The sequence below is a fragment of the Tubulanus polymorphus genome, chromosome 1 (assembly GCF_964204645.1).
Source record: "Tubulanus polymorphus chromosome 1, tnTubPoly1.2, whole genome shotgun sequence".
Lineage (NCBI taxonomy): Eukaryota > Metazoa > Nemertea > Palaeonemertea > Tubulaniformes > Tubulanidae > Tubulanus > Tubulanus polymorphus.
Window position 1 is genome coordinate 25,897,436 of NC_134025.1, and position 15,451 is coordinate 25,912,886.

A 15,451-nucleotide genomic window follows, 5' to 3' on the forward strand; every position below is an offset into this window, starting at 1 on the left:
TGTTCATTCTAGCGGCGCCCGGCCGGCGCGTATGTGTGCCTGGTATTGCCGTACGACTGGAGGCTCGGGTTTAACTAATTAGCTCAGTACATATTCCTGTAATATCAATAATGTGAGTAATTTAGGTATAATCTATCATAACATAATCGGTCATATTAGACAACTTTTTCTCTACCAGCCTTTTGCCATTGGTCATACATTACTCGAACTAACTAGTCTATGGTTATTTGACAATAGGCGCATTGAAGTTTTTATGCCCTATAAAGAGCCTTTTATTAGAACGAGTCGCTTTGCACAGGCAGATATACTAGCCGGGTTAAAACCGCGTCGCGTTGAGTGAGTTTTTCGTGACAGCGCACGGAACTCGAGCGGTAAAATGGTTGTTGATGAGGTTTTAAAAAATCTTGGGAGGTTTGGCCCGTGGCAGATTTTGTTATACTGTGGCTTTGCGGCTAGCACACTTGGCGCGATTACCTGGCAAATTCTGTCGACTATATTCATAGGTACGTGTATGATTTTTAAACAGGTGTTGCAATAATTCTCAAATGATATGGTTAATCTAGGTAATGCTAATTTTTAGGAGCCACGCCGCAACATCATTGTAATGTAAACTCAAGCCTTCTTCCTCTCGTGATAAAGAATGGCAAATGGACTATTGACAGTTGTAAAATATATAATTCCTCATCACCTGAAGACAACACAACCATAGAGTGCAATAACGGCTGGAAATACGATTATTCATATGGAACTTCGATTGTTACTGAGGCAAAACACCCGATTACGTTCAATTTTTCCCTGTCTTCCCGACTTTTTCTGACTAACATTTTTTTAAAACTTTTCAGTGGAATCTAGTTTGTAGTGATGGCTGGTTGGCAGAATTCTCCCAGACTGTTTTCATATTTGGAATGGCTCTTGGTTCACTGACATTGACCTTTCTAGCTGATAAACTCGGAAGGAAACCGATATTTTTGATAAGTCATTTAATTCTTGCGATTGCCTCAGTTATTGCAGCCTTTTCGATTAATTATTTTATGTTTGCTGTAATGAGAATGGTGCAGGGTATTTCAACAGCGGTAAGTTTAATTATTGACTCTCTGATTTTTCGAAATAGGAATTCGACATTCGACTAAAAAATGAAACTTTTTCAGGGTGTATTGTTCAGTGGCATATTACTGATGTTTGAACTATTTCCTGCATCTCGTAGAACAATTGCTGGCTCTTTATCTCAGGTGTTCTTTGCCTCGGGTATGATGGTTATGTTACTTCTGGCGTATTGTATTAGGAACTGGAGACATTTTCAACTCGCCCTTGGTCTCATACCCGCGGTTACACTATCAGGTTACTGGTACGGAAAATGGTCGAAATTATTATCTATAGTATATAGTGATATTTTTGGAATTTATCTTAAAATCATATCATCGTTTCAAATGTATTCCTAGATCAAAGCCATCAAATTAATTTACAGGTTGTGCCCGGAATCAATACCATGGCTAGTCGCGAATGATAGAACGGAAGAAGCCGTTAGAGTTCTTAATCAAGCTGCAAAATGCAATAGAATCAGTTTGGACTTGTCGCCCTTAACCGATTCTCGTAAAAAACGGTCCGGATCGAATGATGCAAGTTCGGCGATCGACGATGCCTCCAATCACGATATATGTCAAGTCTTACGGCATCCAATTTCTAGGAAATACGTATTCATTATGTTTATCTTATGGTAAGACCTTTAAACGTGTTAAGTTGTTGAAAATTATTTCTCTGGGGAATTAAAAGAAATAGATGAAATTGTTATCAGAAGCTTATTATAAAGTTCTTTCATTTTTTTTACTGTATGTATAAATTTCTTTCATTTTATTTAGGTTTGTTAATTCTTTGGTTTACTTTGGTTTATCGTTCACGACAACGATGTTAACGGGCAATAGATACCTGAACTTCTTTTTAAATGCATTGATCGAGCTTCCAGCACTTTTGGTGTGCCTTTTTTTCCTACAGAGGTGATTCAATATATATATATATATATATATATATATATATATATATATATATATATATATATATATATATATATATATATATATATATATATATATATATATATATATATATATATATATATATATATATATATATATATATATATATATATATATATATATATATATATATATATATATATATATATATATATATATATATATATATATATATATATATATATATACATGTATACAGAAATTCTTTCAAATTGATGAATTGACACAATTGTATTGAAATGTTAATCAAAATCTCCAAACCAGATTTAAAACTTCATGGCGTTTCTTTCTGAATCAGGTTTGGTAGGCGGGTGCCATTATGTTCGTTCCACGTTATATCTGGCATTGTGCTCATAATCTCAGTTTTTGTGCCAAGGGAAACCGGTAATTGTCATTTCCAACGTCTAGAATAAGTTTTGAAAATTGGCGCGTACATTTTTCTTTTTTTGTTTGAACCTGCAGGTAATGGAACTAATCTGGAGCCTTTGTTGGTTACACTGAGCATGATTGGTAAAACGTTCATCACTGCATCCTTTGACACGATGTATATCTACACACCAGAGATATTCCCGACGAATGTTAGGTAGGGATTCGTAAGGATCACATGTTAATTACTGACATATCGGTACATGTTGGCCCACCAACAAACCACAAGATGCCAATCTGTAAAATATTCATCGAGTATATAAGACCTATCACTCAAGTCTAACAAGTAAGGATCTATTCAAATCTAAATTTATTTTGATTGAAGTGTAAATGGTTAAAATAATTTAATCAACTATCTTATACTTATACTTGTATGGTACTTAAATGCATCTATCTCCAGGAATTTCGGAATGGGGACGTCGAACCTTGCAGCCCGCGTAGGTGCAATGTTGGCACCTTTTTCGGTAAATATAGTAAGTACATTGACGCACAAATATGAAAACAATTTTGTAATAATTCTACATCATGTGCGTAATTTTGTAAATTGATTCCCAATTTCATAGGCTCGAATAATACCATGGGTGCCGGCTGTTGTGTTCGGATCAACGTCCATCTTCGCCGGAGGTTTGGCGCTTTATATGCCGGAGACTTTGCGTACGCCATTGCCACAAACTTTAAAGGAAGTGATAGAATGGAAACAAGAAAATCCATTTTTATGTTGCTTCAGTAGTTATTCCGTTTCTTCCGAAACCACTGCAATATTGAGCAAAGGAACGGCGACACAAGAAAGTGAAATCGTCAATCCAACTTATCAAAGTAATTCCGACATAACGTACGATGCCAATTCGTGACATATACGCGTATTGTAGACAAAAAGAATTCCATGATGAAAATTATCTGTGAATATATAACTGTTAGTCATTAATTGGTTCCTTTCATTTTCTTGTCCAGTGTTTCGAGTCACTGATAACGCCGTAATAACCATTGCCGGTATGCGTTGTGAGTCGAATGTACATTATTACATCATCAATATTGGCATTTCAGGATAACAATATTAATGTTTATTTTGTAATAGAATAAAAATCTCATGACTCTTATTTTCTATTTAATGAATTTCCATGACAGTTTTTGATGATGAATTCATCAGTGAATGTGCACTACGTCATCAATATCGGGGCTACAGAGGCGGATCCAGCACCAGTTTTCCATTGAATTCCGAATTTAGAAGGGCATTTTATATTCCAGATATGACACTTTTTACCGCCATTGACCAATTGGCAAGGGCCTGCGGCATCATTAGCCCCTAATACACTCGATGTATTAATCAAGGTATTACGTACAGACGCATCTTTTGTGAAATTGTTTATTTATAGATCGGAGATCCATTTTTCAAGGCGTCGATAAACTTTAGTTATTAGTAATTTATTTAGTAAGTTAGTTTTTTGTCACGTTAGTTCTACCGGCCTTTGTATACACGTTCTTTTGTGGGGAAAAGAAACTAGCAACTTGAATAAAAATCCTAAGAGCCCCATAGTTGTACGATATTTTATACTAGACCTGAATCATATTTTGCAGCCAAATTGGCCGCTCTCCTCAGAGTCATATTCACTTGCAGTGAGTTGGTAACTTCCCCATGAGCTATGCCGAGTCTATTCAATGAAATGGTGATCATCCCGATGAATCGAGCATACTAATCAATCCCAAGCCGTCGTCCGTCAGATCCAGGCCCGTTTCGGAAAATACTGGACAACGAATATCCTCTGTTATGGTGTTGGCGGCTACAGTACCGGTAGTGAACCCATAAAAATTGATCGAAAAATTTTTTGTAACATCGAATGCGTATCGCCTAAAATCATTTCTAGGACGGAGTTCAAAGTCCTTGCAATGATCCAGGCTACAGTGGAACCTCATTTTAACGAACTCGGATACAACGGTTCATCGGATATAACAAATATAGAATTTCGTCCCAGAAAGAAAATGTAATTAATTTCATAATGGATATAACTAACTATCGGTTATAAAGAACAGATTTTCTAGTCCCGTGAAGTTCGTTGAACCGAGGTTCCGCTGTAACAGGTCAAGACATCCAAAACCAGAAAATCATCCACACGCAAATGTGCTGCAAACAGACCGCAACAGATGAAAACAATCAACGACAAAACGATATGCAATACTGAGAGGCTGATACGAAGATGTAAAACGATTAATTCCTTGAATCAGATCAGCCAAAAAGGCTGGAACCTAAATCAGATGATGGCCACTTTCTCAGTCTCGACCAATAATAATTTTCCAGTATTTGCTAAGTGAATGTGAAAGATTGAATAACCGCATGGCATCAGTATCAATGCAATTACCTAAGAATAAATTTCCGATTTTCTAAACATTTTTGTCTGAAACACAGTGGCATTTTGCGTTTTTCAAGGCGATGACGCCAGCGCGTTATCCGTAGTCGAGAACGGACCTCATGGAACCAATTTCTGTCACACACACGCACGCACGCACACACATTTCTTACTAAGCCATAGAACGGACCAGCGGATCAGTATTTTAGGTCGGTCCAAATTGGAACGGTAAAATGGTCCAGGAGTTTGAGGGTCAAGTGCTACCCCAAGAAAATTTTGAAAATATAAGTGTTTTAGATGCTTTCAGCCAATTCTATAAAAACTGCACTTGTTGACCAGAAACACACTACGGTAGTCAAAATTTGCTTTGGCAAAAAATAATGCATCTTTTCAGGCGTATTTTACTTATCCAAATCGGTTATAGATGAATTTTTCCAATACAAAAAGTTTGTGGACTCTAAATTCGTTTTTCTTCGTCTGATTCACTTTTGTCGGGCGGTATAACAGTGATTGTTGCAATATAAATCTGAAACAACGAGTTAAGAAAATATGCTTATCATTTTGGAGGGAATGAACAATCAGCTGATCGCGTAATATTATTAAATAATTGCGTAAGTATCCGCTAGGTGGTGTTATGATTTAATGTCAAGGTTATCAGCATTTGGCGTAATCTCCTACTAAAAATCAACAAAAATCATCATCAATGATTTTCTTTATTTTTGCATATGGGAGCAAAACTGCAAGACTGGTTGCAACATTGATAAATTCTACCTAGGGTCCGGGTCCACCTTTTACAAGGGTCAGTGTGTGTAGTGCTACCATTATCAATGACGTCACGCCGATTGATATTGACCAATCAGAATGCTTTGCGCACAGCTCGTGCCCTGGCGTGTTGATCGGCCGCCATCTTGATGAAGAAATTTCATGAATAGCTCGAAAAACCGGCCGAGTTTTACATCTTTCCTGCCGTACTGCGCGAGCGAAAATGAGCTAAATGACATCGGATACTACCGGGTGGAGAAAAGAGGCACATCTAGCCTACGGATATAATAAAAAGCTAGATAATACGTGAGTTTTCGGCGCCGAATCGACCCGAGTGGGCTAAATTTTTTCAAAAAATCGGGTGTCAACTCGGCGCTAATCAAATCAGTTTGAGCAGTTATTCGAGTCGTTCGTGGACGGCAGTGTCTGTTGATTATTAAAGTGTTCATTTGAAAAATTCGGAAGCAGGATCATCGATGTTCATCGTTAATCTACCCTTCCATACTCGATACAGCAGCATCGTAACAGACTAACAACAGTTGACGTCGTGTCGGCCATCTTGGATAAAGATTTGACATTCTCTACACACAGATAGTTGTGATACATACTTTAGACTGTCGAGATGTCATCAGCGACTACCCGAGCGCACGGACACGCTCCTTTAACGACCGTTCACGAGACCCTAACAGATCACAGAGTCCGCGTTAGTTCACGGGTAAGATGTTTAGTGCGTTATTAACTTATTTATATTGAAGCTCTTCAAATTAGGCTACTTCTACTAATTTTGGTTTCGCTTCCAGAAAATATCTCCTGGAATACAAATAATCCTGTTTAATTCTGATTGTTTTAGACCAATGAAATCTATCGAGTTTATAATGAGTAATCCAGATTTAACATATGTATTAACAGGAATAGTTATTTGTAATTTCATCATTTTCGCAATATTCTGAAACATTCAGTAAATTAAGACCAGTTGAGAAAAAGCTGTGATAGCTGCTCATCGGCTCGTTATGCTAATAAAACCTACCCATTTACAGAATTTGTCGGCTTTAACTCGAACAGTTATAATTTAGTTCATAATTGAAATGCTTTTCGTCCACGATGAATAATGATTCATGTTGATGTTTTCAGGGCACTGATGATATAAACGCAAACCCAAGGATTACATCTCGACGTACAACGGACGAGCCGCATATTGGCAAGTACAGGTTGATCAAGACGATAGGCAAAGGAAATTTTGCGAAAGTAAAATTAGCCAAGCATGTCCCTACTGGAAGAGAGGTAGGAGTTTTGAAATGTCCAAATTTACTTGATTTGTCGGGTATCTACTATGGCAACATACCTTCGACTAAACCAGTGTTCAACCTGTATAAGGCTCTAAGGCAACGTTCTTTTCCAATTTCAGGTCGCAATCAAAATTATAGACAAGACTCAATTAAATCCTTCCAGCTTACAAAAGGTATGTTGTAGTCTTCTTTCAATCCCTTTTTGAGGTGTCAAAAGAATGATTTTTGTCAGCCAGATAGCCAGTCTACTGGCGTTAATAATTTTGTAAGACTGTCTCATAATTGGGACTCAGGTCTCGTAATTGGGACACAGTTAATTGGTGTGGGTTCAGTTTAAGGCTTGAAAGCCATCTAGGTGAATGACCTTCAGATATTAAAGTCGTTGTATAGTACGTAAGAATAAGATGTAGTGGTTTAATTTCTGAGTTTCTGCTACGTGATATGACTCACTCATGCACTATCCGGCCCATCGTGGTATACATAGGCTTTACAGATAGGCGTAGTTGTATATCAGTCATATGAATGTCTATAGGTTTCCATACAACAGGTGTTGGTCTCGGTAGTTGAGGTTGCATTTTGATTCTTCTGGCTGCATGGCTTGGGTCTAAAACTGAAGCATTTGCTATTATTTTCCAACGATTCAAGTTATGACAAAAACAAAATAAATGCCACGAATGTAGGTCAGTTGAATTTGAGCACTGATATAGTTTGGGTGTGAAGTAATAACAGACAGTGGTTTTGTCACCAAGACCGATCAGCTAAGTTGGCAACGAACTGGGGGAGTTTTGAGTATAAGTTAGGATATTTAGCTGTATGGTGATGCTTTTAATGTGCAATTTTAGTTCAGGCTCAAATACACATACGTATGAAAAATAAGCGAATTCATGATTGAATCTTATTTAATTTCATCGTTCTCATAGTGAATTTGTACAATGAACTATCAGCAATCTTCAGGCCAAGCATTCATTTTATACTGTTCCATTTATGGTTACACATCTTAGTATGGCATCCTAATTTTGGTCACCATAGAAACAGTTTCGACTGCAGCAGGTATTCTACCAGCGCTGGCTTGGCGTGCATTGGCCTTCACATAATATCCTCAACAGTTGTTATAGGTTGTATTTATGATGGTTCAGTTCGCTGTCGATACAGTGCAGTAGGTGGGTGGTGTACTAAAATAGTTGATTTGTTAGAACTTTTATATAGATTTATATATCGGCAATCGGGGAATATTTATGACTTCCTTTAACCTTAGAGGGGAACACCGTTGTACAAGGTTACCTCTGCTACATCTTATCATTGATATCAGCCAAACTAGCTCTCGCTGGTTTATCAAAACTAAGCTTTCAGTGGATATTTTTTTTTTTTTTAATGAAGATAAGAATGTATACTGCAGATGATTGATATTCTTGAAATAAGAGTAAACAGCATTAACTGATTTGATGATTTCGTTTTCAGTTATTCCGTGAAGTAAGAATTATGAAATTGTTAGACCATCCAAATATAGGTAAGAAAATGATCTTTCTTAGTAGAACGATTCAGAGATTAACTATGATAACGGTTTCCAATGGCAGATCTGTGTATTGTAATGAAATCTATTCTTTATTTACAGTGAAATTATTTGAAGTAATCGAGACAGAGAAAACGCTATATCTAGTTATGGAATACGCCAGTGGGGGTAAGTCTCTAAATTCAGCTCCACCCACATCATCGACGCTATCATTACTGCATGTGATTATGAACAGTGGGAGTTTATTCAACCCTGGAGGTGTATCTTGAATATTGTTAAATCCCGTTCCGTTAGCTGTTGGGGTAATATACTCGTTTGAGCGTAATGAGTATTTCGCGTACACTGCCGTTACCAAAATTGATCAGTCGATTGATTTGGCGGTATTACTTGATAAAACGCTCCATCGAGTATCCCCTAAATTTAATCATGGAATGAAAGTGAGAGAGAGAGTGAGAGGTGTTGTTGCCTCGTGTCTGGTGAAATTTTGATGAGAAAAAACACTTCAGTCCATTCATTCGCGTGTCGTATCAATGTTAGTACTGCCTCATTTGATGTGATATCTAACTCGTAATTAAATTTTCAAGGCAATTATTGATGTAGCTGCTTCTGAATCTCTTGATCCGTAGGGGTTAGTTTCTCATTATATTGCCAGAAATGTTCCTTCACATATCAGGAACACTGTCTATATACCATTTCTGTATAATTCCCCAAGTGGTTGAATCATATTGCGGTCATGATACTCATAGCCTCTTCATTCTTGAGAGGTTGCTGCAATAGCGTGTCTGGTGGAAAGTTGTTGGTTATGTTTAAGACTACAGTTGAAATTATTTAGGGTGTGTTGATCGCCTGCGTCAAATTTTCACTAGCATCTGGAACTGTGGGTTCTCAATTAGGACATAACCTGACAGATCACGATTGGTAGAACACTATATCCGTGTTGACGCGATGAGGAGAGAATCCCACAATGATAATGAAAAGTCCGAAAATGAAACTTCGAGATAGTAGTTTATTCAACGTTTCGACTATATCCTAATAGTCATCTTCAGGAATAATGAGATACTACAGAAATTATGAGATATATATACAATCCAGGGACAAAGAGACTAATTCAAGTAATCAGAGATGATACAAACTAAAGGAAAATTAACGTAGAAACAGTTACACGCTAAAATAGATTAAAGGGAAGCAAACTAAGGGGTGATTATAAACAACAATAGTGAGTATAAATATAAATGAAACTTTAAGTCAGTAGTAAAAAGAAAGACAAACTAAGGGGCGCTTAAATTAAAACAAAGGTGAATACAAGTTAAGTCAGAGACGAAATTGATGAGAGAACAAATAACAAATAATCAAAGTGGAAATCAAGTGTTGAGTTTAACCAGTTTACAGAGGAATTTTGATATAAGTTTATTATGGGGTGAAAAACCATTATTAAGGTTTACAACGTTGTTCGAATTTTCAATAATTAATGCAGATTCCAAAATATGTCTTCTAGTTTTATCGCTGCAAGGGTAAACTAATTCAGCATTAGCAAAATCAAAATTGTGTGAAGTCTGAAAAACATGACTAGCAACTCCGCTTTCAGGTTTAAAGTTTTTTACATCTAATTTATGCTCTTTTATGCGTTGATTAAGATTCCGATATAGTCGAAACGTTGAATAAACTACTATCTCGAAGTTTCATTTTCGGACTTTTCATTATCATTGTGGGATTCTCTCCTCATAACCTGACAGATATATATCGAACCGTGTTCCTCACAAGAATAAAACCTGTTTGATTGAGTAATCTCTTCGCTATTTGGCGGAATGAGTAACGTCGTGCTAGCTTCTAAATCGCCTTCCTATCGTGTTTTGTTGACATGGGCTTTCCCTGCTATCGAATGCAAAGAATACAATTAATGCTTAGTTATCTAGCCCACATTTTCAGATATATAATTGCACGCACATACACATGGAAGTATTGATCATCATTTGATTTGTAAATGCTGCTGTGTCACCCAGATTTTATAAATGCTTTGATGGTGAAAAATTAGTCGTGTGATTAGCACTAGGCTTTTATCCTAAATTACGTCTAGGGTTCTATTGGTGGAATGATGGTTGACTTTGTGCTCCCCTCGTTATTTATGTACTGTACTGAAATAACCAGCTGGCTGACAAGGAAGTTTTGTCATTGATTGTTCAAAAATATGATAATTTTAGATGAAACTGTATGAATTTGATCGATAATCTTGCCTTCGGATGATTCTATCTATTGATCTTGCCTGAAGACGAAACAATTCTTACTAAAAAATAGCCAGTATTTCTACTGTCAATTAATTAAGGAACAGAATTACAAGTTTATTTAATTGAAAATTGCACTTGTTTTGTAGGCGAGGTATTTGATTACTTGGTCGCCCACGGAAGAATGAAAGAAAAGGAAGCTCGGGCCAAATTTAGACAGGTAAGCCGAATTGATACAACAACGTTGTTTTCCCCTATTCTACATTTATCCAATAACATGAAAACCGAAGTGAATCAAAGATGATATTCTATGTAAAATGGCTTGCGTGTGCAACAAACATAATACATAGCTATACTGACTGAGTTAGCAGGAAATGCGTCAGAACATCTGATGCATCTATTCTCAGTAGTGGAAATTCCTATTGATGTCTACATTGTTTGTTTATTTACCTTTATTACAGATAGTATCAGCTGTACAGTATTGTCATCAAAAACATATAGTACATAGAGATTTAAAGGTAATAATCAGATTTTTTATATTCAGAATTGTATCAAATCGATGCAGGTCAGATTAAGACAGCAAAAATCCCCATGAAAGCAATAATTAATATCTGAGTGAGTGTCGAGAATTCAGGAGGAGTACATTAATTGGGATATGAAAGTGATGCAGACGCTTCTCGAAATTTGAAGTTTTCTCCTTTAAAACTCCTTATATCCAGGAATGACTGATCTTTAGGGACTCGGTGTACAATGTAATAAATTCCTACTAGAGAAGAGAAATGGCAACTGATACATAAAGTCAGATGGCTTGTCTAATCATGATTATCGTGTTATGGATGACTATCGCGTATTTGTGAAATGAAATTTATTATGCACAAGTACGTTTTCACGGCATCGAAATTATAGGTTCATTTTGTAACGGGTTTAAAATTGTATGTATGTTTCATTCAATAAATAATTGCGCGATATCGATATCGGCAGATTGTTGTGTGTGTTACAGCTGCATTAGAATACTTATAAAAGCGCTCCGGCCTATACAGCTAATGCTGTCGTATATATATACGTGTAGTATTTATTGATATGACCTGTTGATTTTAATCTCGCAAGGACAGTACTTCCCTACTCGAACGTGCAGTAATGATCACCAATTTCTAATTGTTCGGTCGAAATTGGTTGTGAATGTATATATTTAAAGTCATTTTGAATATGGTGCTATATATATATGTACGATAGTCTATATATCAACTCGCCGAGCTTTGACTTGTCTTTTCCCTGTACAACAGGGTATACGTATGAATGTCAGTTGGTCTATATGCATAGGCCTATATGATTCTTCCAGACATTTCACACAATGGAAATCCGGAGCATTAAACTCCTAATCAATGAATATGACTAGGTGTCTAGCGCACGTATTACTTGCGGAAAGGCAGTTCGATTTCGAAAGAGTGGTTAAAATGACAAAAAAAGAATTAATTTAACTTGAGAAAAAATCATGTTTATTCTATTATCACCCACGTCCTATATATTTCACAGCTTGTTCAGATTTGCTTGAAATGTCGAAGGCAAACAAATACGAAATTACTTGCTATATCCGATTTGCAAAATAAATACAACCGCACAAAGAAATGCCTTGTTTTTGAGCCTTCTAGGGAAGTGTTTGTCGTAACAATGATAATCGTGTCTAAAAATGCGTCATTTGTGGCTTTTTCCAGGCTGAGAACTTACTCTTAGACGCAGATATGAATATTAAAATAGCCGATTTCGGATTTAGCAATGAATTTACTCCAGGGAACAAATTAGATACATTCTGTGGTAGTCCTCCATATGCAGCGCCAGAGTTATTTCAAGGTATGTTATTTTCTTAAAGAGATATTCTTAGATGTTTTTACGATTAAATAGCCTTTGAGTTCGCGCATAATTTATTGTGGTTTTCTCTGCAGGCAAAAAATACGATGGCCCAGAAGTGGATGTGTGGAGTTTAGGCGTTATTTTATATACATTAGTCAGCGGTTCTCTACCTTTTGATGGGCAAAATTTAAAGGTAAACGTGTAATGTTAATTATTCCTGCTGGAATTATGAAGTGGCTGTTCGTCGTTCTGGTTTCACATAATATTGAAGTATGTTTAATGAATGGATTAATGTATTATGGTGGGTGACATACATTATTGTATATGAGCCATGTCAGTATATGCTAGACTGTTCACATTGATTTTAGACTAAACCCGATTCTAATTGCGTGTGATGCAATGTGCTAGCATCCAGTCATCGTAAATACTTGAATTTTGATACTTGCTATATCTGATTGCCTCTAGTTAGGCAATATTGTCATGTCAACTGGTTACTGGTTACTGATCATCGATCTCTCGACAAAGTATTTAGCTAAGGCTTGAATTGTTGCTGGGTGAATTAGTTAATCAACATCACCAGTATCCACATGCGCGAAGCTCTCTATGTCCGATAATCTCATAGGTCCTATTTCTGTTTTTGAAGTTGCTGGGTGAATTAGTTCATTGACATCGCCAGTATACACGTGCAAACCTTTCAGTGTCCGATAAATCTCCTATTTCTTGTTTTCAGGAGCTCAGAGAAAGGGTATTACGAGGAAAATATCGAATACCATTTTATATGTCAACAGACTGCGAGAACTTACTCAAGAAATTTCTAGTTTTAAATCCTGCTCGGCGGTGTAGCTTGGAAGTAAGTTGATTTTGATTCTATATAGTAAAGAATATGTCGAATTTTCAAATTGAACCAACATTTAAGCTGCAATTTTTTTTCTATAAATCTGTCATGCGAAATATGTATCGTGAGATTAATATATGGTTTGTGAATTTACATGATTATGACTTATGTTGTAACATATTGTGACAACGGATTCTTTTTCAGGTTCATTTTGAATATATAGGGTCGCCTTGATTTACTACTATAACAATATATGTTGTATGATTATTGTTTGAATTGAGAGATTTATGGGGAATTGACATTGCTACTGTTTCAAGAAGTACTACGTTCCTTGTCCCCCTTTGCGCTGAGAAATTTGACCGCTCAAAAAAAATTGTTCTGCACATTATTCTTACTTTCGCCTCACCTTCGTGTTCTGACTTTTTTCTCACTGTTAATCATTCAGCAGTTGCTAATTGCTAACATGAAAAAAGATTGAATATTGATTTGAAGAGATCACTTAAGAATGTAGTGACCGGTTGATGTTTGACAAGCCGCTGATTCTACCTTCGCTAGATCGATGCATCGGCTCTTGAAAATTAAGTTGTAACAAATTGCGAATGGCACTTAACCCAAACTTCGCTGCTGCGACATATTTCTAATCATGTTGAAGCTTTATTAATATTTTAAGCTAATACTCTTCATCGACGTGATGCGATTGTCAATTTCTGATCGGTTCACGATAAAAATTCATTTCCTCTTTATCTCGTTCGTGCGTTTAACCATCGATGTCATCATCAGCTAATGAAAAAAAAACCTGTGCGCTTGTTCTGCTGTACTGCAGTTAATTAACACTGCCGAATGTTTTCTTTCTCTCCGCTCTGTGCAGAATATAATGAAGGACAAATGGATGAATATAGGGTTCGAAGAGGATGAATTAAAACCATTTATAGAACCTACCCAAGATTTTAGCGATCCCCAGCGCATAGGTAACCCCACATTGATAGCACAGACAGTGCAGAATGTTTTTCTTGGTATTTTTTTTTTTTGTTGTGTGACTATTATGGATGTACACTATTTTGCCATTTGTAGTGTAAACATGATGTACCCTCCATACATCCTACTTTGAGGGAAAATTTCACACTTAGAAACCTGTTAATCAAGATTTTCAGCTATTACTAACCTCTTAATGTGCGTAGTTGTCTAACTGAAGGCTTTATGTTCAAACACTGCTTTATTCGTATTTGATGTGATGCTGAAAGTATGTTTTTTGAGAGGCATTCCCTAACACTGGTTGATTGATTCTGAATATTGAAAATCGTTTCTGTAGCCATTTCAGGTGGATAGTAACAGATCAGTTGTCTTATAGCATTCATTCATTTGCGTGTAGATCAATCCTTACGATCAATGTATCAAAATCATAAAAATCATTGTCAGTGTTTGAACAAATTGTCTTAGCATGCTTAGTATTTTTGGGCACCCAGTGCACTCGCTTGCTTATGTAATGTCTTCACCATAATGATACTGTCTTCTTTCACTGTGTCAATTTTGTTTTGCTCACACTTCCTTTATTTCTTCTATCTTCAACACTTCTACAGTAGGATGATTTGTGGAAGCATGTTTGGGATTCTACGCCATACAATGGGTGGGAGGGGGGTTAGTTTTGATCTTCGAGTTAGAACTTCTTGGAAGGACGGGGTGGGAGCTAAATATTCTTGATATTTCAAGTCTTGTACACAATCGCCGAATTTTGTACATCCACAATGGTCCGAGAAAAAGGGTTGATACAATATATCATCCTATATATTTATGCAAGTGTTTGTTTTCCACCAGCAATCTATGAAAGACCGATGGATGAATCTAGGCTGCGAAGATAATGAATTAAAGCCATTCAAAGAGCCGCCACGTAACCAATTTGAACCTAAGCGGATAGGTAATATCTGTCTAATGGGTGAATTGAGAGTTTGTATTCCAATCATGGGTGGCCTACTATTTTTTGCTTCTATTAACATTGATTCCGATCAGGTAATATCGTCTGGTGTATTGGTTGGTCAATATTTACTCGAGCCTGCCATAAAAATCTGCCTCATTCGTCCTCTGGTTCTGTACATATATATATATTTATATATTGATTATGATCTATGCCTTATATTGGTATATTCACGGAAATACTACGAACCTACAACCAGTCCTTTCTTAATTAAATGTACTACT

General features: G+C 36.4%; 2 protein-coding genes across 6 annotated transcripts in view; both read left to right on the forward strand.

The window, feature by feature from the left end:
* The first annotated feature begins 25 nt into the window (after positions 1-25).
* Positions 26-3,458, forward strand: LOC141910673 (organic cation transporter protein-like). Of its 4 annotated transcripts, XM_074801397.1 has the most exons (11): positions 77-112; positions 238-503; positions 581-765; positions 843-1,073; positions 1,149-1,345; positions 1,466-1,714; positions 1,857-1,991; positions 2,329-2,414; positions 2,493-2,613; positions 2,857-2,929; positions 3,020-3,458. In XM_074801397.1, the coding sequence occupies exons 2-11, from the start codon at positions 377-379 to the stop codon at positions 3,305-3,307; spliced, it is 1,692 nt and encodes a 563-aa protein (XP_074657498.1). In that variant the 5' UTR covers positions 77-112; positions 238-376; the 3' UTR covers positions 3,308-3,458. The 4 variants fall into 4 exon arrangements, with proteins under 4 accessions (XP_074657490.1, XP_074657513.1, XP_074657504.1 ...); XM_074801389.1 differs by having other exon boundaries at positions 26-503; XM_074801403.1 differs by lacking the exon at positions 238-503 and having other exon boundaries at positions 58-112.
* A 2,211-nt stretch (positions 3,459-5,669) lies between these two features.
* The window catches only part of LOC141905624 (MAP/microtubule affinity-regulating kinase 3-like), a 30,397-nt gene continuing 20,615 nt past the window's right edge, over positions 5,670-15,451 (forward strand). The window contains exons 1-11 of one of the 2 annotated variants that reach the window (XM_074794588.1): positions 5,670-6,275; positions 6,692-6,841; positions 6,966-7,019; positions 8,305-8,353; positions 8,459-8,524; positions 10,725-10,795; positions 11,037-11,093; positions 12,288-12,423; positions 12,516-12,616; positions 13,154-13,273; positions 14,127-14,226. In XM_074794588.1, coding sequence (XP_074650689.1) covers positions 6,183-6,275; positions 6,692-6,841; positions 6,966-7,019; positions 8,305-8,353; positions 8,459-8,524; positions 10,725-10,795; positions 11,037-11,093; positions 12,288-12,423; positions 12,516-12,616; positions 13,154-13,273; positions 14,127-14,226 — 997 coding nt within the window. In that variant the 5' untranslated portion in view covers positions 5,670-6,182. Of the gene's footprint in view, positions 6,276-6,691; positions 6,842-6,965; positions 7,020-8,304; positions 8,354-8,458; positions 8,525-10,724; positions 10,796-11,036; positions 11,094-12,287; positions 12,424-12,515; positions 12,617-13,153; positions 13,274-14,126; positions 14,227-15,070; positions 15,171-15,451 lie in introns of both variants that reach the window. The other variant, XM_074794579.1, reaches the window with a different exon arrangement.

Bases quoted from the DNA above. Each gene is read 5' to 3' on its own strand.
- LOC141910673 (XM_074801389.1), top strand. From the start codon at position 377: ATGGTTGTTGATGAGGTTTTAAAAAATCTTGGGAGGTTTGGCCCGTGG. The intron at 504-580 runs GTACGTGTATGA...GCTAATTTTTAG, and splicing joins TCTGTCGACTATATTCATAG to GAGCCACGCCGCAACATCAT. The intron at 2,930-3,019 runs GTAAGTACATTG...CCAATTTCATAG, and splicing joins CACCTTTTTCGGTAAATATA to GCTCGAATAATACCATGGGT.